Source organism: Triticum aestivum, chromosome 4D (genome assembly GCF_018294505.1).
Source record: "Triticum aestivum cultivar Chinese Spring chromosome 4D, IWGSC CS RefSeq v2.1, whole genome shotgun sequence".
In the NCBI taxonomy this organism is placed as follows: Eukaryota; Viridiplantae; Streptophyta; class Magnoliopsida; order Poales; family Poaceae; genus Triticum; species Triticum aestivum.
In genome coordinates, this window is record NC_057805.1 from 22,477,230 (window position 1) to 22,488,942 (window position 11,713).

General features: G+C 42.1%; 1 protein-coding gene across 1 annotated transcript; it reads left to right on the forward strand.

Annotated features, from left to right (window-relative positions):
* Window positions 1–60: 60 nt before the first annotated feature.
* LOC123096595 (uncharacterized) lies at window positions 61–10,545 on the forward strand. Its single transcript, XM_044518354.1, has 12 exons — window positions 61–464; window positions 1,100–1,217; window positions 2,279–2,586; window positions 2,678–2,809; window positions 2,884–2,982; window positions 3,168–3,707; window positions 3,824–3,900; window positions 6,425–6,742; window positions 9,432–9,571; window positions 9,663–9,788; window positions 9,877–10,003; window positions 10,251–10,545. Exons 1-12 carry the CDS (start codon window positions 76–78, stop codon window positions 10,307–10,309), a joined length of 2,433 nt encoding a protein of 810 aa, XP_044374289.1. The 5' UTR covers window positions 61–75; the 3' UTR covers window positions 10,310–10,545.
* Window positions 10,546–11,713: the final 1,168 nt, after the last annotated feature.

An 11,713-nucleotide genomic window follows, 5' to 3' on the forward strand; every position in this document is an offset into this window, starting at 1 on the left:
CTGGCCTGGCAGCTTCTGATGTACACTAGGCTACTGGGTTCGGCCGGGCAAACTGAAACCGGGCTCTTGCAAGAGATGCACCGCCGCCTCACCGCCGCTGCCACGGCCACTGCACTCCGGCGGTTCTGCAGCCACCGCCCGCCTCCGCCACCGGACCGGCGGCTCGCCTTCCTCCGCTCGGAGCTCGACGACCTAGACCTCTCCCGCGCACCAGCACAACCGCCGCCCCGGGAGCAATGGCAAGTAACCCAAGAGCCAGGAAGCGGCGGCGCTCGGGCGGGGGACAAGCCGGTGGCCGTGGACATCGCCCACCCGTGGCCGGAGTGGGTGGCGCTGATGGAGCTCCTCCTCCACAAGGGCCACCTCGACCCCTCCGCCTTCGCCGGCGCCGCGCCGTCCAAGGACTCCAACCTCGTCCGCACCGCCTGCCTCCGCTTCGGGCGCGAGCGCCCGGAGATCGTCAGGTGAGGTGGCTGAGCTCGGAGGAATCCTGCTTGTGTGTCTACGTGGGTTCTTGTACTGGGACTGCGCCTGCGCGTCTGGATGACGCTGTCACTCTCTGGCGCCATTGTTTAGCTGCACGCCAGATGTTTGCTGAAATGTGCCAGCAGTTTGCGTTGCCTTCCGTGTTGGGTACTGCAGTGCAGATTGCAGGCTGGGTTGTTGCCCATCTCCTGGATGGGAATATGTTGGCTTTGTCGCAGCAGTTTGCCTAACAAATGCAATGCTGTTTATATGCCCCTAAACTATGCCAAACTGCTGATATGCTGTCTTCAATCTTGGTAGAAATCTCCAGACTCCAGAGCACCGCTACCTAATGGTTGTTTGATGAAGTTGAGCAAAGTATTGCTAAATAATTTTAAAGAAATTCAACAGAACTTCTGAACAAAAATATACAGGGTGCTCAACATGTTCTAGAACTGGAGAAAGACTGTCAGTCAATATAAGCAATTTTAGGACAGGATTTCTGCTTGTATAGCAGCAGTGTTATTATTGGCCACACCAGTCACCACTTGCCACACTGAACTACCAGGATGCTGTGCGTTACAATACGATATCCCTGTGTCGTGCATGTAATGTCGGAACTCTTCTGTTGCAGGTACCTGTCAAGATGGGATATTCAGGTCGCTCTGCGTGGTGGGTGCCCTAGCATTGACAGGAAAGTTATTAATTCTGGGAAGCGATTGCGTGCTCATGTAGGACTTGATGAAGGAGAGGTAAGTGCATGAAAATGTGTGCAGAGGAATTTCTCTTGATTTACCTTTTTCTACTTCACTTCAGTTTTGAACTTACCCATTTGTACAAATGTTCTGGAGAAAAACGGAACCAGAAAAACGTTTTCTTAACCAATATATTCAAACACTCAAACTGTTAAAACACAGGAAAATATGTGAAAGCTGTGTGTGTGCAAACTATCTTACCTCTTAGGCTCAGCAAAGTTCATGATGTTTTGTACTTCAGATAATGATAATAATGTAACAGTGTGTGTTTTAATCTGCTTGCTTATAAAAAGCACCATGCAAATCTTAACTACAAATACAAGCTGGGGACTGAAGTAGTTAACAGTTTGCCCCCTCTATTAGCCTTGCCTTACTCAATCAGTGTGTATGAGCTTGAGAAACCATGTTTTGTGTTAGCAATTTAGAATTCAACCTAAAAGCTAAAACACGTTCTGCTGCAAACTAGGAAATATTAGGAGTTATTGACATTTCCATTTTTCTGGTAACTACTCCCTCCATAAATAAATATAAGAGCGTTTAGATCAGTTATATTTATTTACGGAGGGAGTACTATTTAACATAAAACTTAGGATATTTTGCTTTCAACCAATCCATTCCGTATACCTCTGCAAAAGACAATGTTCAGTTTTCTTTCCATGCTTCAGAGATGTTCACTTTGCTTGCCATGCTGCAGACGATGTTCACTTTCCTTGCCTTTAAGACCATGTATGCAAAGTGCTTAGAGAAATAGACTGGTTTTTGCTGAAGCACTGGTGCTTATTTGTAGATGGCAGATGTTTAATTAGGCACCCCTGCCATAGAAATAAGCACTGGTGCTGAAGAAAAACTCGGTTTATTTTACTAAGCACCTCTCGAGGCACCTTACATCTTACATGGTCTGACTATGCCTTCTCCTGTGGTTAGCCCTCAATCTGTATATTGTAGTTTTAGTATTTTTGCCTACATGTGACAATTTGGATTGCTTTAAGTCTGTGACATAAATCTATGTATTATATATAGTATATCTGCCTCATTACCTTATGCTGACAGAGTGACAGGTTTGCAGCCAATGCAATTTAAGGGGAAGTTGTGAGAGAGCATATGTAAGGGCTCGTAAAGAGGAAGTGGGCAGAACTGTGGATGTTATGCGCATCCTCCTGACTTATGGTCTTGATATCATTACTGGTAATGTGGGGAACAAAGTATGCCTAAACAAAACTGTTAAAGAATCCATTAAGAAACTACTGAATGAGGTTGTCGAGCTCGATTCCAAAGGGCCTGGTTCCGCAACTGATAAAGCTGCACAACGTATGTCAAAAGGTCAATCTGCTGTACCTGTGAAGCAGGGTGACTGGAATTGTCCCAAGTATGTTGGTTTTTTTTTACCTCGTATCACTTATCCACATGATGTAATCTATTTTTCTTCAAAAAGAATAATACCACGTGTATATTTTCAGATGCAACTTTCTTAACTTTGCAAAGAATATCAAATGTTTGCGCTGCGATGGCGAATTTCAAGAGAGATATCACTTAATGCATGAGGACCAAGATCATCTACCCCTCAAAAAAGGTGATTGGATATGCAAAAGGTGAGAATGCCAATAAGTCCAGTTTATATTGGACTGGGGGAACCCTCTCGCCTGTACTGATCCTACATTTTCAGGTGCAACTTTTTGAATTTCGCAAAGAACACACGATGCTTGCAGTGTCATGACAAACCAACAAACCGTTTACTCAGTCCGGGCGAATGGGAGTGTCCTTCGTGAGTGACTATTCTTACTGCACACCATTGTATATTTGCACTGTTTTGATGTCTAATGTCAATATGAGACAGAACACGGGGAAAGTGGTGTCAACGATGTGGCTAACCTTTCCGCATTGTTATTTTGCTCTGTACTGTACTACCATAGAATCAGCATAATAATATTATTGAGTGATTGATGTCAGGTGTAACTATCTGAACTTCAAGAGGAATGCATTCTGCTTGAAATGTGGTTGGAAAAGACCAAAAGCATTAAACGACCAAGACACTATCGAACCACACCGTGATCTGGAGCAGAATAAGCACCCCGCTATTTCATTTGTTCAAGATGGCATCCAGCCGACATTGCGAAAGCGACAGCTTGTGCAAAAAAGGGCCCCACTATCTGATGAAGATTCAGATTTCTGGAGCTCAGAGGAGGCAGGGGACGATGACGACGACGGCGATGAGAACAGCATGCTCCCAATGCACAGGGACTACAAATTCCTCGACGGTTTCCCCATTGTCGGGGGCAGGACTGCTACTTCCCAAGAACCTTTGGAGAGGGAAAAATGGAAGGAAGAGATGTCCAGGGGGAACCAGGGGCTTCCAGGAGAGGCATCAGAAGAAAGTAATCGGTCCTCCCCTCGTGTTCCCAGAAGCATGGAGATGCTCGAGTCTGAGGACGACGACGACGATATCTCATCATGGTTTTCTGGTGCGAACAGTAGTAGAAACCTGAAAAAGTAGTAAACAAATTTGTGTAAATGCCGGTAATTTGTGGAATTTCACATGTAAAATCTACCGTTGTCCAGAGGTACAGAATTCAGTGAAGACATCTTTACTGCTGTTCTTTTACCAGCAACTTCCGTGAGAACATGGTACTATCCAAGGAGCAGAAATTTATGGCAGACTACAATGACATATGGTCCATGTTAGGTCATCCATCAAAGATCTGGCCCTTAATGTTTCTTGATTCTCTCTGTGCTCATCACTTGTACCAGTGGTCCCGTAGGATCTTTTTTTAGGGATTACGTATCCGATTGAAAATTATCCGAAATCGTGAGGATTTTCGCAGGAATTGATGAAATGGCTACGAGCATATCTACCTGTCATGACTGGCCACCAACCCTTTGAAAACGAAACAATTGGAGAAGATACGACATACACACGTGCTATTGTTTGACGAAATGAAATACCTACATATTTTTTTTCTCGAGCCCTTGTTTGTTTAATGCTTGGTTCAAGATTTGGGTGAAAAAGGGGTAGATGATGAGTGACTTTTGCGGAGGTTAAGCAACAATAGAAAAAACCATTATTAGTTATTGAGAAAAACCGGCCAGAAACTGATAAGACGAGTTCAACCCGGCTAGCTAATTAGGGCATGTATATTGGTTGATAAAACAGTCTAATCTTAGTCCTGCCAGCTAATCTAGAGATGACAAAAAAAGTACAATGGGTTGTCTCTTCATCTTATCTCTAGTAACTAGATATTCCTAAAATTGTGAATGTGGTGAGAGATTTGTTACTAAGAGATCATTTCTTAATTAAGAGAAAACAAAGACTTTTTTTTCTTCTGGTTTCTCTTTTCTCCACCTGAACATTTATCCTATGTGACACTGCTAAGATAGCATCATTATATACGCCCTTAGATATGTAGCAAATACACACCCACAACATTACACTTATCATAATAACTGGATATGGGCTTTCGTACAAATTTTCTCTGAAAAGAATCTCTCAGGGCTACTTTGAAATTCCTATTCTTTAGATTCAATAATCAACAAAAACAAAAATAACAAAACAACATGTTACACAAAAGTGATCCGAGCAACTATTGTTATAACTCGCCTAAGAAACACAAATTAAGCATGCCCGATTCACGGACAAAGGTTAAAACTTTGCCACATAAGTGACAACTGTTTACAACAAACTGGTTGTCTCGCTACCATGATCGTGTCGTCACACCTTCTTGTCGTTATGTTTTACCTATCATGCATTGACATATTTGCCAAACTTTGCCAAAAAAGGATGACCAATCTCTCTTCAATGTATTCGGCTATTAACCAAATACTAATATGTCATAAGATGGAGGTGGTCATTCGTCCGTGGCCAAAAGTCGGAGTCGCTGTTTCGAGGGCAATGGGTGATAAGATGATGCTTGTACTTAGCCTCATCGATTGCTCCCTTCTTGGCGGTGTGTGGAGTCTACTATCAATAGCTAGACCGAGGGTGCCTTGTGTGCTATCATGTTCCATGACAAACATGTATTGTGAACTTGTCTATATAGGGTTTCGCCCGATTATCCATAGATTAAATTGGCAATTCTCTTTGTCTTAATTAATTAATTGAAAAAAGTTCAAGGAAAAAAGTTAAAAACTTTGCCACATAAGTGACAGCTACTTATAACAAACTGGTTGTCTCGCTAACGTGATTGTGGCATCACACCTTCTTGTTGTTAGTTTTATGTGTCATGCATTGATATACTCCCTCCGTTCCTAAATATTTGTCTTTCTAGACATTTCAAATGACTACCACATACGGATGTATGTAGACATATTTTAGAGTGTAGATTCACTCAGTTTGCTCTGTATGTAGTCACTTGTTGAAATGCCTAGAAAGACAAGTATTTAGGAACGGAGGGAGTATTTGCCAAACTTTGCCAAAAAAGGATGACTGGTCTCTCTTAAATGTATCCGGCTATTAACCGAATACTAATATGTGATAAGATGGCGTTGGACGTTTGTCCGTGTCGAAAAGTCAGAGTCACTAAATCGAGGGCGATGGGCGATAAGATGACGCTTGTAGTTAGCCTCGTCGATTGCTCCCTTCATGGTGGTGTGTGGAGTCCACTATCAATAGCTACATCGAGGATGCCTTGTGTGCTATCATGTTCCATGACAAACACGTATTGTGGATGTGTCTATCAAATTTCGCCCGATTTTCCATAGATTATATTGGCAATTCTCTTTGTCTTAATGAATTAATAGAATTTTTTAAGAAAAAGGTTACAAACTTTGCCACATAAGCAACAACTGTTTATAACAAACTGGTTATCTCACTAACATGATCGTGGCGTCACACCTTCTTGTCGTTATGTTTCGCCTGTCGTGCATTGATGTATTAGCCAAACTTTGCCGAAAAAAGGATGACCGGTTTCTCTTCAATACATCCGGCTATTAACCAAATACTAATATGTCATAAGATGGCGGTGGCCGTTGGTCCGTGGCGAAAAGTCGGAGTCGCTGTTCCGAGGGCGATGGGCGATAAGATGACGCTTGTAGTCATCCTTGTCGATTGCTCTCTTCTCGGTTGTGTGTGGATTCCACTATCAATAGCCAGACCGAGGATGCCTTGTGCGCTACCATGTCCCATGACCGACACGTATCGTGGACGTGTCTGCATCGGTTTTCGCCCGGTTTTCCATAGATTAAATTTAAATGGTCAATTATCTTCATCTTAGGAAAATTTGAGGCAGAAAAAAAAGATGGAGGTGGCAAGGAAATTGCTTGCCGGCAGCCAAGTCATCCCTATTTATCACTTGGCAACTTGGGCTCCTTCCTCCGCTCCGGCCCCAGTCCAGTACTGTGCGCGCATCTCTCCTCCTTTTTCTCCCCCCTGAGAGGCTTTCTTTGCTTCACGCGGGGCTCCGGATATTCGTTGTCCTCGCGGCTCAGCCACCGCGGAATCCATCCAGCGCAGCTCAGGGGGAAGAGGCGGTCGAAGCTGGAGGTGGAAGAGGGGCTCGCCATGGGCTCCGAGGGATCCGCGCCGGTCGTAGGTGAGTCGGTCTCTCCCCCGCTCGCCGTTTCTTTGCCACGATTTGTACGAACCGCCTCCTGTAGGACTCGTTCTGCCGCCGCGGGATCTTCCTGGCCGTGGAGTACGAGTTCTTGGATTCTTGGTGGGATTTTTAGGGCCTGGTGATTCGAGTGACCGGGGAGGGGGGCGTTGGAGGGATTGCTGGATTAGGCTCGGCCTCTGGGGATTGATGTGAGGGGGTGGGATCTGCCGGCGATCCCGAATCCCTCCTGAATGATGCCCTATGAAATCTGCCTTCGCAGTTCAGACATCCGTGTGGACATTCAGCCAAGAAACTCTCGAGCAAAGGCAGGTTTCGTAGGTATTATTAGCATATACTTCCATGATGGGGCTGAAGCGAAGACGGAATGCTGCTATGTTGGGTTAATTTTGGATAGGGCTATCAGGACGATGGGCTAGATGTCGGTCCGAGGAACCGTCTAGAGCTATTGGTGAGGCCAAATTCACCGTGTTGTTTGCTGGTGTGATGTTTGGTGAGTGGTTTGGTCCTTTATGCCTAACACCAGGAATTGATGAAGTCCTCAATTATTGGCACAGTTTTGGATGGATGGACCGGTATGAATTTAGGGGGTACCAGCTGGATTTGTTGGCCGGTCACAGTTTATCTTGTCATGCGAATCGTTGTCTGTTGATTAGGTTCGCATTATGATTAATAATCCTAGGTTGATTTTTTCTGTCAGCTCTCTGGTATCCGAGCTATTACTACGATCTGGGCACTTGTATTCTTACGCGTCATTTTCTCTATCAAAAACTCCTATCAATACTTATGTGCTGTCCGTTTAGACTCACAACCCACTCTCAGGGCATGTTTTTATGGAACAATAATGCAATTTTGGATCCCTATCTGTAGCTAAACTAGTGGTGTTAGAACAATCATGAAGATGTGTTTATTCCTGTAACCCACCGGCATTAGTTGTTTGTGACTGGTATGCCATGAGCAGCCAAAACCTAAAGAAGGGTTTGAGAATTTTGAAGCAAATTAAATGCGAAGAGTACTAGAGTACTCCTAGGAGTTATATTGGATGGTGGGTATATCTGTCCTTCCTCTCCACTTAGAAACACTGACAACAACCGATCTAAGGAAGGCATTTCATCCTCAGGGCACTCAGCCTAAGTATAGTGTCCTATTTTGATGTGATCATACACTGCTTCACATGAAAGCGTTGTTGATAAAAATGTGTTCCAGCTATACGATCAGTTTCTTCCTAACTGGCATTGCCCTTTTCATGTTGATTCCTACTAACCTGTTATACTTGATATGCTGCTTGTGGCCAGCTGTGTCAGGCGTAGGCCCACCGTCTAGCCGAATAAAACAGTAACTTGGATGGTCACTTATAGATAAGGAAGGTTATAAACTTATAAAAGATAAGGACAATTTCCTTGGATATAAGATAGGTCTCCAGTTAGTTGAGATATGTCGCTTAAGGACTAAGAAATTCGTCTATATTAAAGTGATGCCATATATATATATATATATATATATATATATATATATATATATATATATATATTATCCAATGAGAATTATCAACTAGAGAGATCTGATCCTAGTCCCTCTCTTCTATCTCTCTTCCTCCTCGATATAGCAAGCCTACCCTCACTCAATGATCGAACCATTACCAACCCTAGCATGTGATCACAGGAATGGGACGAACGGCTGATTTTGCCAGGATGAAACCATAACCCATACTTGTCTTGCAAGGGCACAACTTGTGAAGAGCTATCCATCTATTAAGAGTATATCCTGCCATTGAAGAACTAAATACTTAAAGTCAACGCTGCTTAAAAGGTCGCTCTCCTCGGGATTTTATTTGATATACCGAAAGGCCCAGTCTACTAAGAGCCTTGCCTTTTGGGCGCTACAACTACAAGTTAAAGGCCAATAAGTCAGTTTATACTAGATGCTTTAGCTAGGACAGTCACACCTGTCAAGCCAATCTTCAAAATTGAAAGACTTGACAACTAACATTCACTTGTAACTTATAGCCGATTTCGTACGCAGTCCTTAATCTCCATCATGGGGCAAGACACTACTCTTCTAAACAACATGGACCATCTGCAACCTGCTTACAAGTTGAAACTAAGGTCTTCTACATTGGTCTAAAATGCAAAGCATTGCTGTTATGCAACTTGAATAAGCTCTTATGAGAAGAATACTGCCATAGGCAAATATGCCAATATTGAAACAAGTATTGGCTTGTTGTGCATCTTTAGTACCTCCAGATATTGTTCCTTGTGCTTGATTGCAGTTATTAAGTAGGTCTTGTGCAATGCTAGGGTTAATGCTGCGAGTTGTGGCTCTATACTCTTCTCTTTTGTTTCAGTATGTTGTCTATGATCTAGGCACACAACATTGTTTCCCTTAAACATCACCCATTTCTGCTATTTAAATGGATAGCTTATGTTAATACTACAACTGTTAACTTAGCTACTACACTCCAATTTTATGACATTGAAAACATCTTTAAAAATTATAAGTGTACTGTTTTAAAACTATAAGTATCCTAATAAATTAGGGAATTTTGCTTTTCCTTAATTTTCTACCATTAGAATTTAGAATGATGTGACTGGATTCATGTTTTACTCTGCTTGAATGAGCTGCTCATAATAAGCATGCTCTATTGTACCAACTGTTATCTGTTCTTCAGTTCCCAGAAACTTTAGACTTTTGGAAGAACTTGAGAGAGGTGAGAAGGGCATTGGTGATGGAACTGTGAGCTATGGGATGGATGATGCTGATGACATATATATGCGCTCCTGGACAGGAACTATTATCGGTCCACCCAATGTATGTTGTACAATACCCATGAGTAGATATTAATTGTCTTTTGCTTCCTTACGCTCGAGCCAACTGATTACTGCATTTTTTTCTCTTGCAGACTGTTCACGAGGGACGAATCTATCAATTGAAGTTGTTCTGTGATACAGATTATCCAGACAAACCACCGACTGTCCGGTTCCAGGCTAGGGTCAATATGACATGTGTGAATCAAGAAACTGGAATGGTACTTGTGCAAAAAATAAAAACCCAACTTGTGGTGAAGTTGTTGATGTGATGTTTACCTTAGTACTTACAGTGAGCTATTTTTCTAGGTTGATCCAAGACGATTTCCTATGCTTGGAAACTGGAAAAGGGAACATACAATGGAGGATATCCTCATCAGCCTTAAAAAGGAGATGTCAACCCCTCAGAACCGCAGGCTCCACCAGCCTCATGAAGGTAGTTGTGCTTTTCACTGATTCAGTGTGGCTGAGATCTACTTGAATGAATCAATCTTGACTTGCCAAAATTCTTGCCAAGAGGAGCTTGTCAAGCCACAAAGCCCATTCTCTTCCCTGAAGTGATTCTAGCTGCAAGGAGTTCTTAATTTCTACTAGAAGCTAATGCAGTTTTCATTTTTTGGTGCTGGTGAATTTTTCCTGCGTACCACAGCAGATTCTAAACCTACTCTGATTTTTCTCTGCAGGCAACGATGATCAGAGAGTGGAGCAGAAAGGGCTAGCAGCTAGATGTGTCGTTATGTAAGATACGCGCATTGCAATGTACAGTGTTACACTGAGTAGCATCAGAACGCAGAAGCTGAGGAAACCCAGGAGGAAATCATGTAATTTGACAGTCGCTAGTCGCTACTTTGGATCGAAACTGCTCTATTGCCGAAATAAAATGCCAATGACTTCGTTAATCAGTCTGCACAGTGGTGTAACCCTTTATCCCTCATTTAGCAATATCAAGAGCCATGTGCTTGCTGTTTCTTTCTGTTAGTTCTTGGGAACTTCTTTCTGCATCAGTTCCATGGGTTTCATCATGGAAAACCACTGGTTTTTACGCACAGAACTGCAAACCAGATGTCGCCTAGTGAACAGTACTTCTATTTATGACTTTTCGTAGGATTTCCTTATGCTTTCTTTGTTTGATTTGACTCTGATGGTAGCTACTAAGGGTATGCTTGTTTGGTAGCCAACTCCAAAAGTTGCCAAAAATAAACAAGTTTTATGTTTGCAAAATAAGTTGGTAGGCTTGCCAACATATTGGCATACCAATTTTTGGCTACTGACCAAACATTTCCCAAAAGTGCATAAGAGAAGCAAGCAAGACCATATCAACAACAAAATGACAAAGCAACTGGTGGATAGGGTAACAAGAATGTCAATTCTCACCTAAAGTTAAATGTAGAGTTATTAGGAAAATATTCAACTGGAATGAACTAACAGTGTTTGGTCCCAATTAAACTCTAACCGATCACAAGAATTTATAATAAACCAGAACTTCCCAAAACATCGACCCAGAGCCCACTTTTTCTAGGAAAATATATGCAAAAACAAAACCATGCATGTAGTAAACATATAATAAATAAAATGCCACGGTTTATCTAGCACTAGGACTATTTATATCATGTGAAAAAAAGAGAAATGCATTTACCATTTTTCCTATTTAGTATGGAACACAAATGATCTCGTATTGTCTGATGCTATTTTGATTAGAATCCTACAATAATCCTCAGACCCATGAATTGTTTCACTTTATTTTATACTTTTGGAGGGGAGTTCCTAGGGTGGTTTTGGGCATTCAAAGTTTTAGGGGAAGAAATTAAAATTCATAAAATCCCACAAAAATAAGAACCGGCAAGAATTCATGAAAATAAAATAAAATAATTTGTATATCATAAAAATGAAATTATTACTTTCTTTTTCACAAAATAATTTATGGATTTTTGAAGGTTATCATTCGCAATCCATAGCATTTCCTTCTACCCTTCCCTTTGTTCACATCCTTTTTTTAATAGCCCCTAACTAAAGAGAAAGAAAGACACCATCCATAACCGGTTCAAGTTAAACGTATTTGGAAAGTTTGAGTTTAGGCAGGGGAAGATACGGGCTTCATCTATGTTCCTTGACAACTTATGATCTTCTTAAATACGGTATTCTTTCT

Excerpts from the sequence above, each read along its gene's own strand:
- LOC123096595 (XM_044518354.1), top strand. The coding sequence starts at position 76 with ATGCACCGCCGCCTCACCGCCGCTGCCACGGCCACTGCACTCCGGCGG. Across the intron at positions 2,983-3,167 it reads GGCGAATGGGAGTGTCCTTC|GTGTAACTATCTGAACTTCA; the intron begins GTGAGTGACTAT and ends GATTGATGTCAG. Across the intron at positions 9,789-9,876 it reads TGAATCAAGAAACTGGAATG|GTTGATCCAAGACGATTTCC; the intron begins GTACTTGTGCAA and ends CTATTTTTCTAG.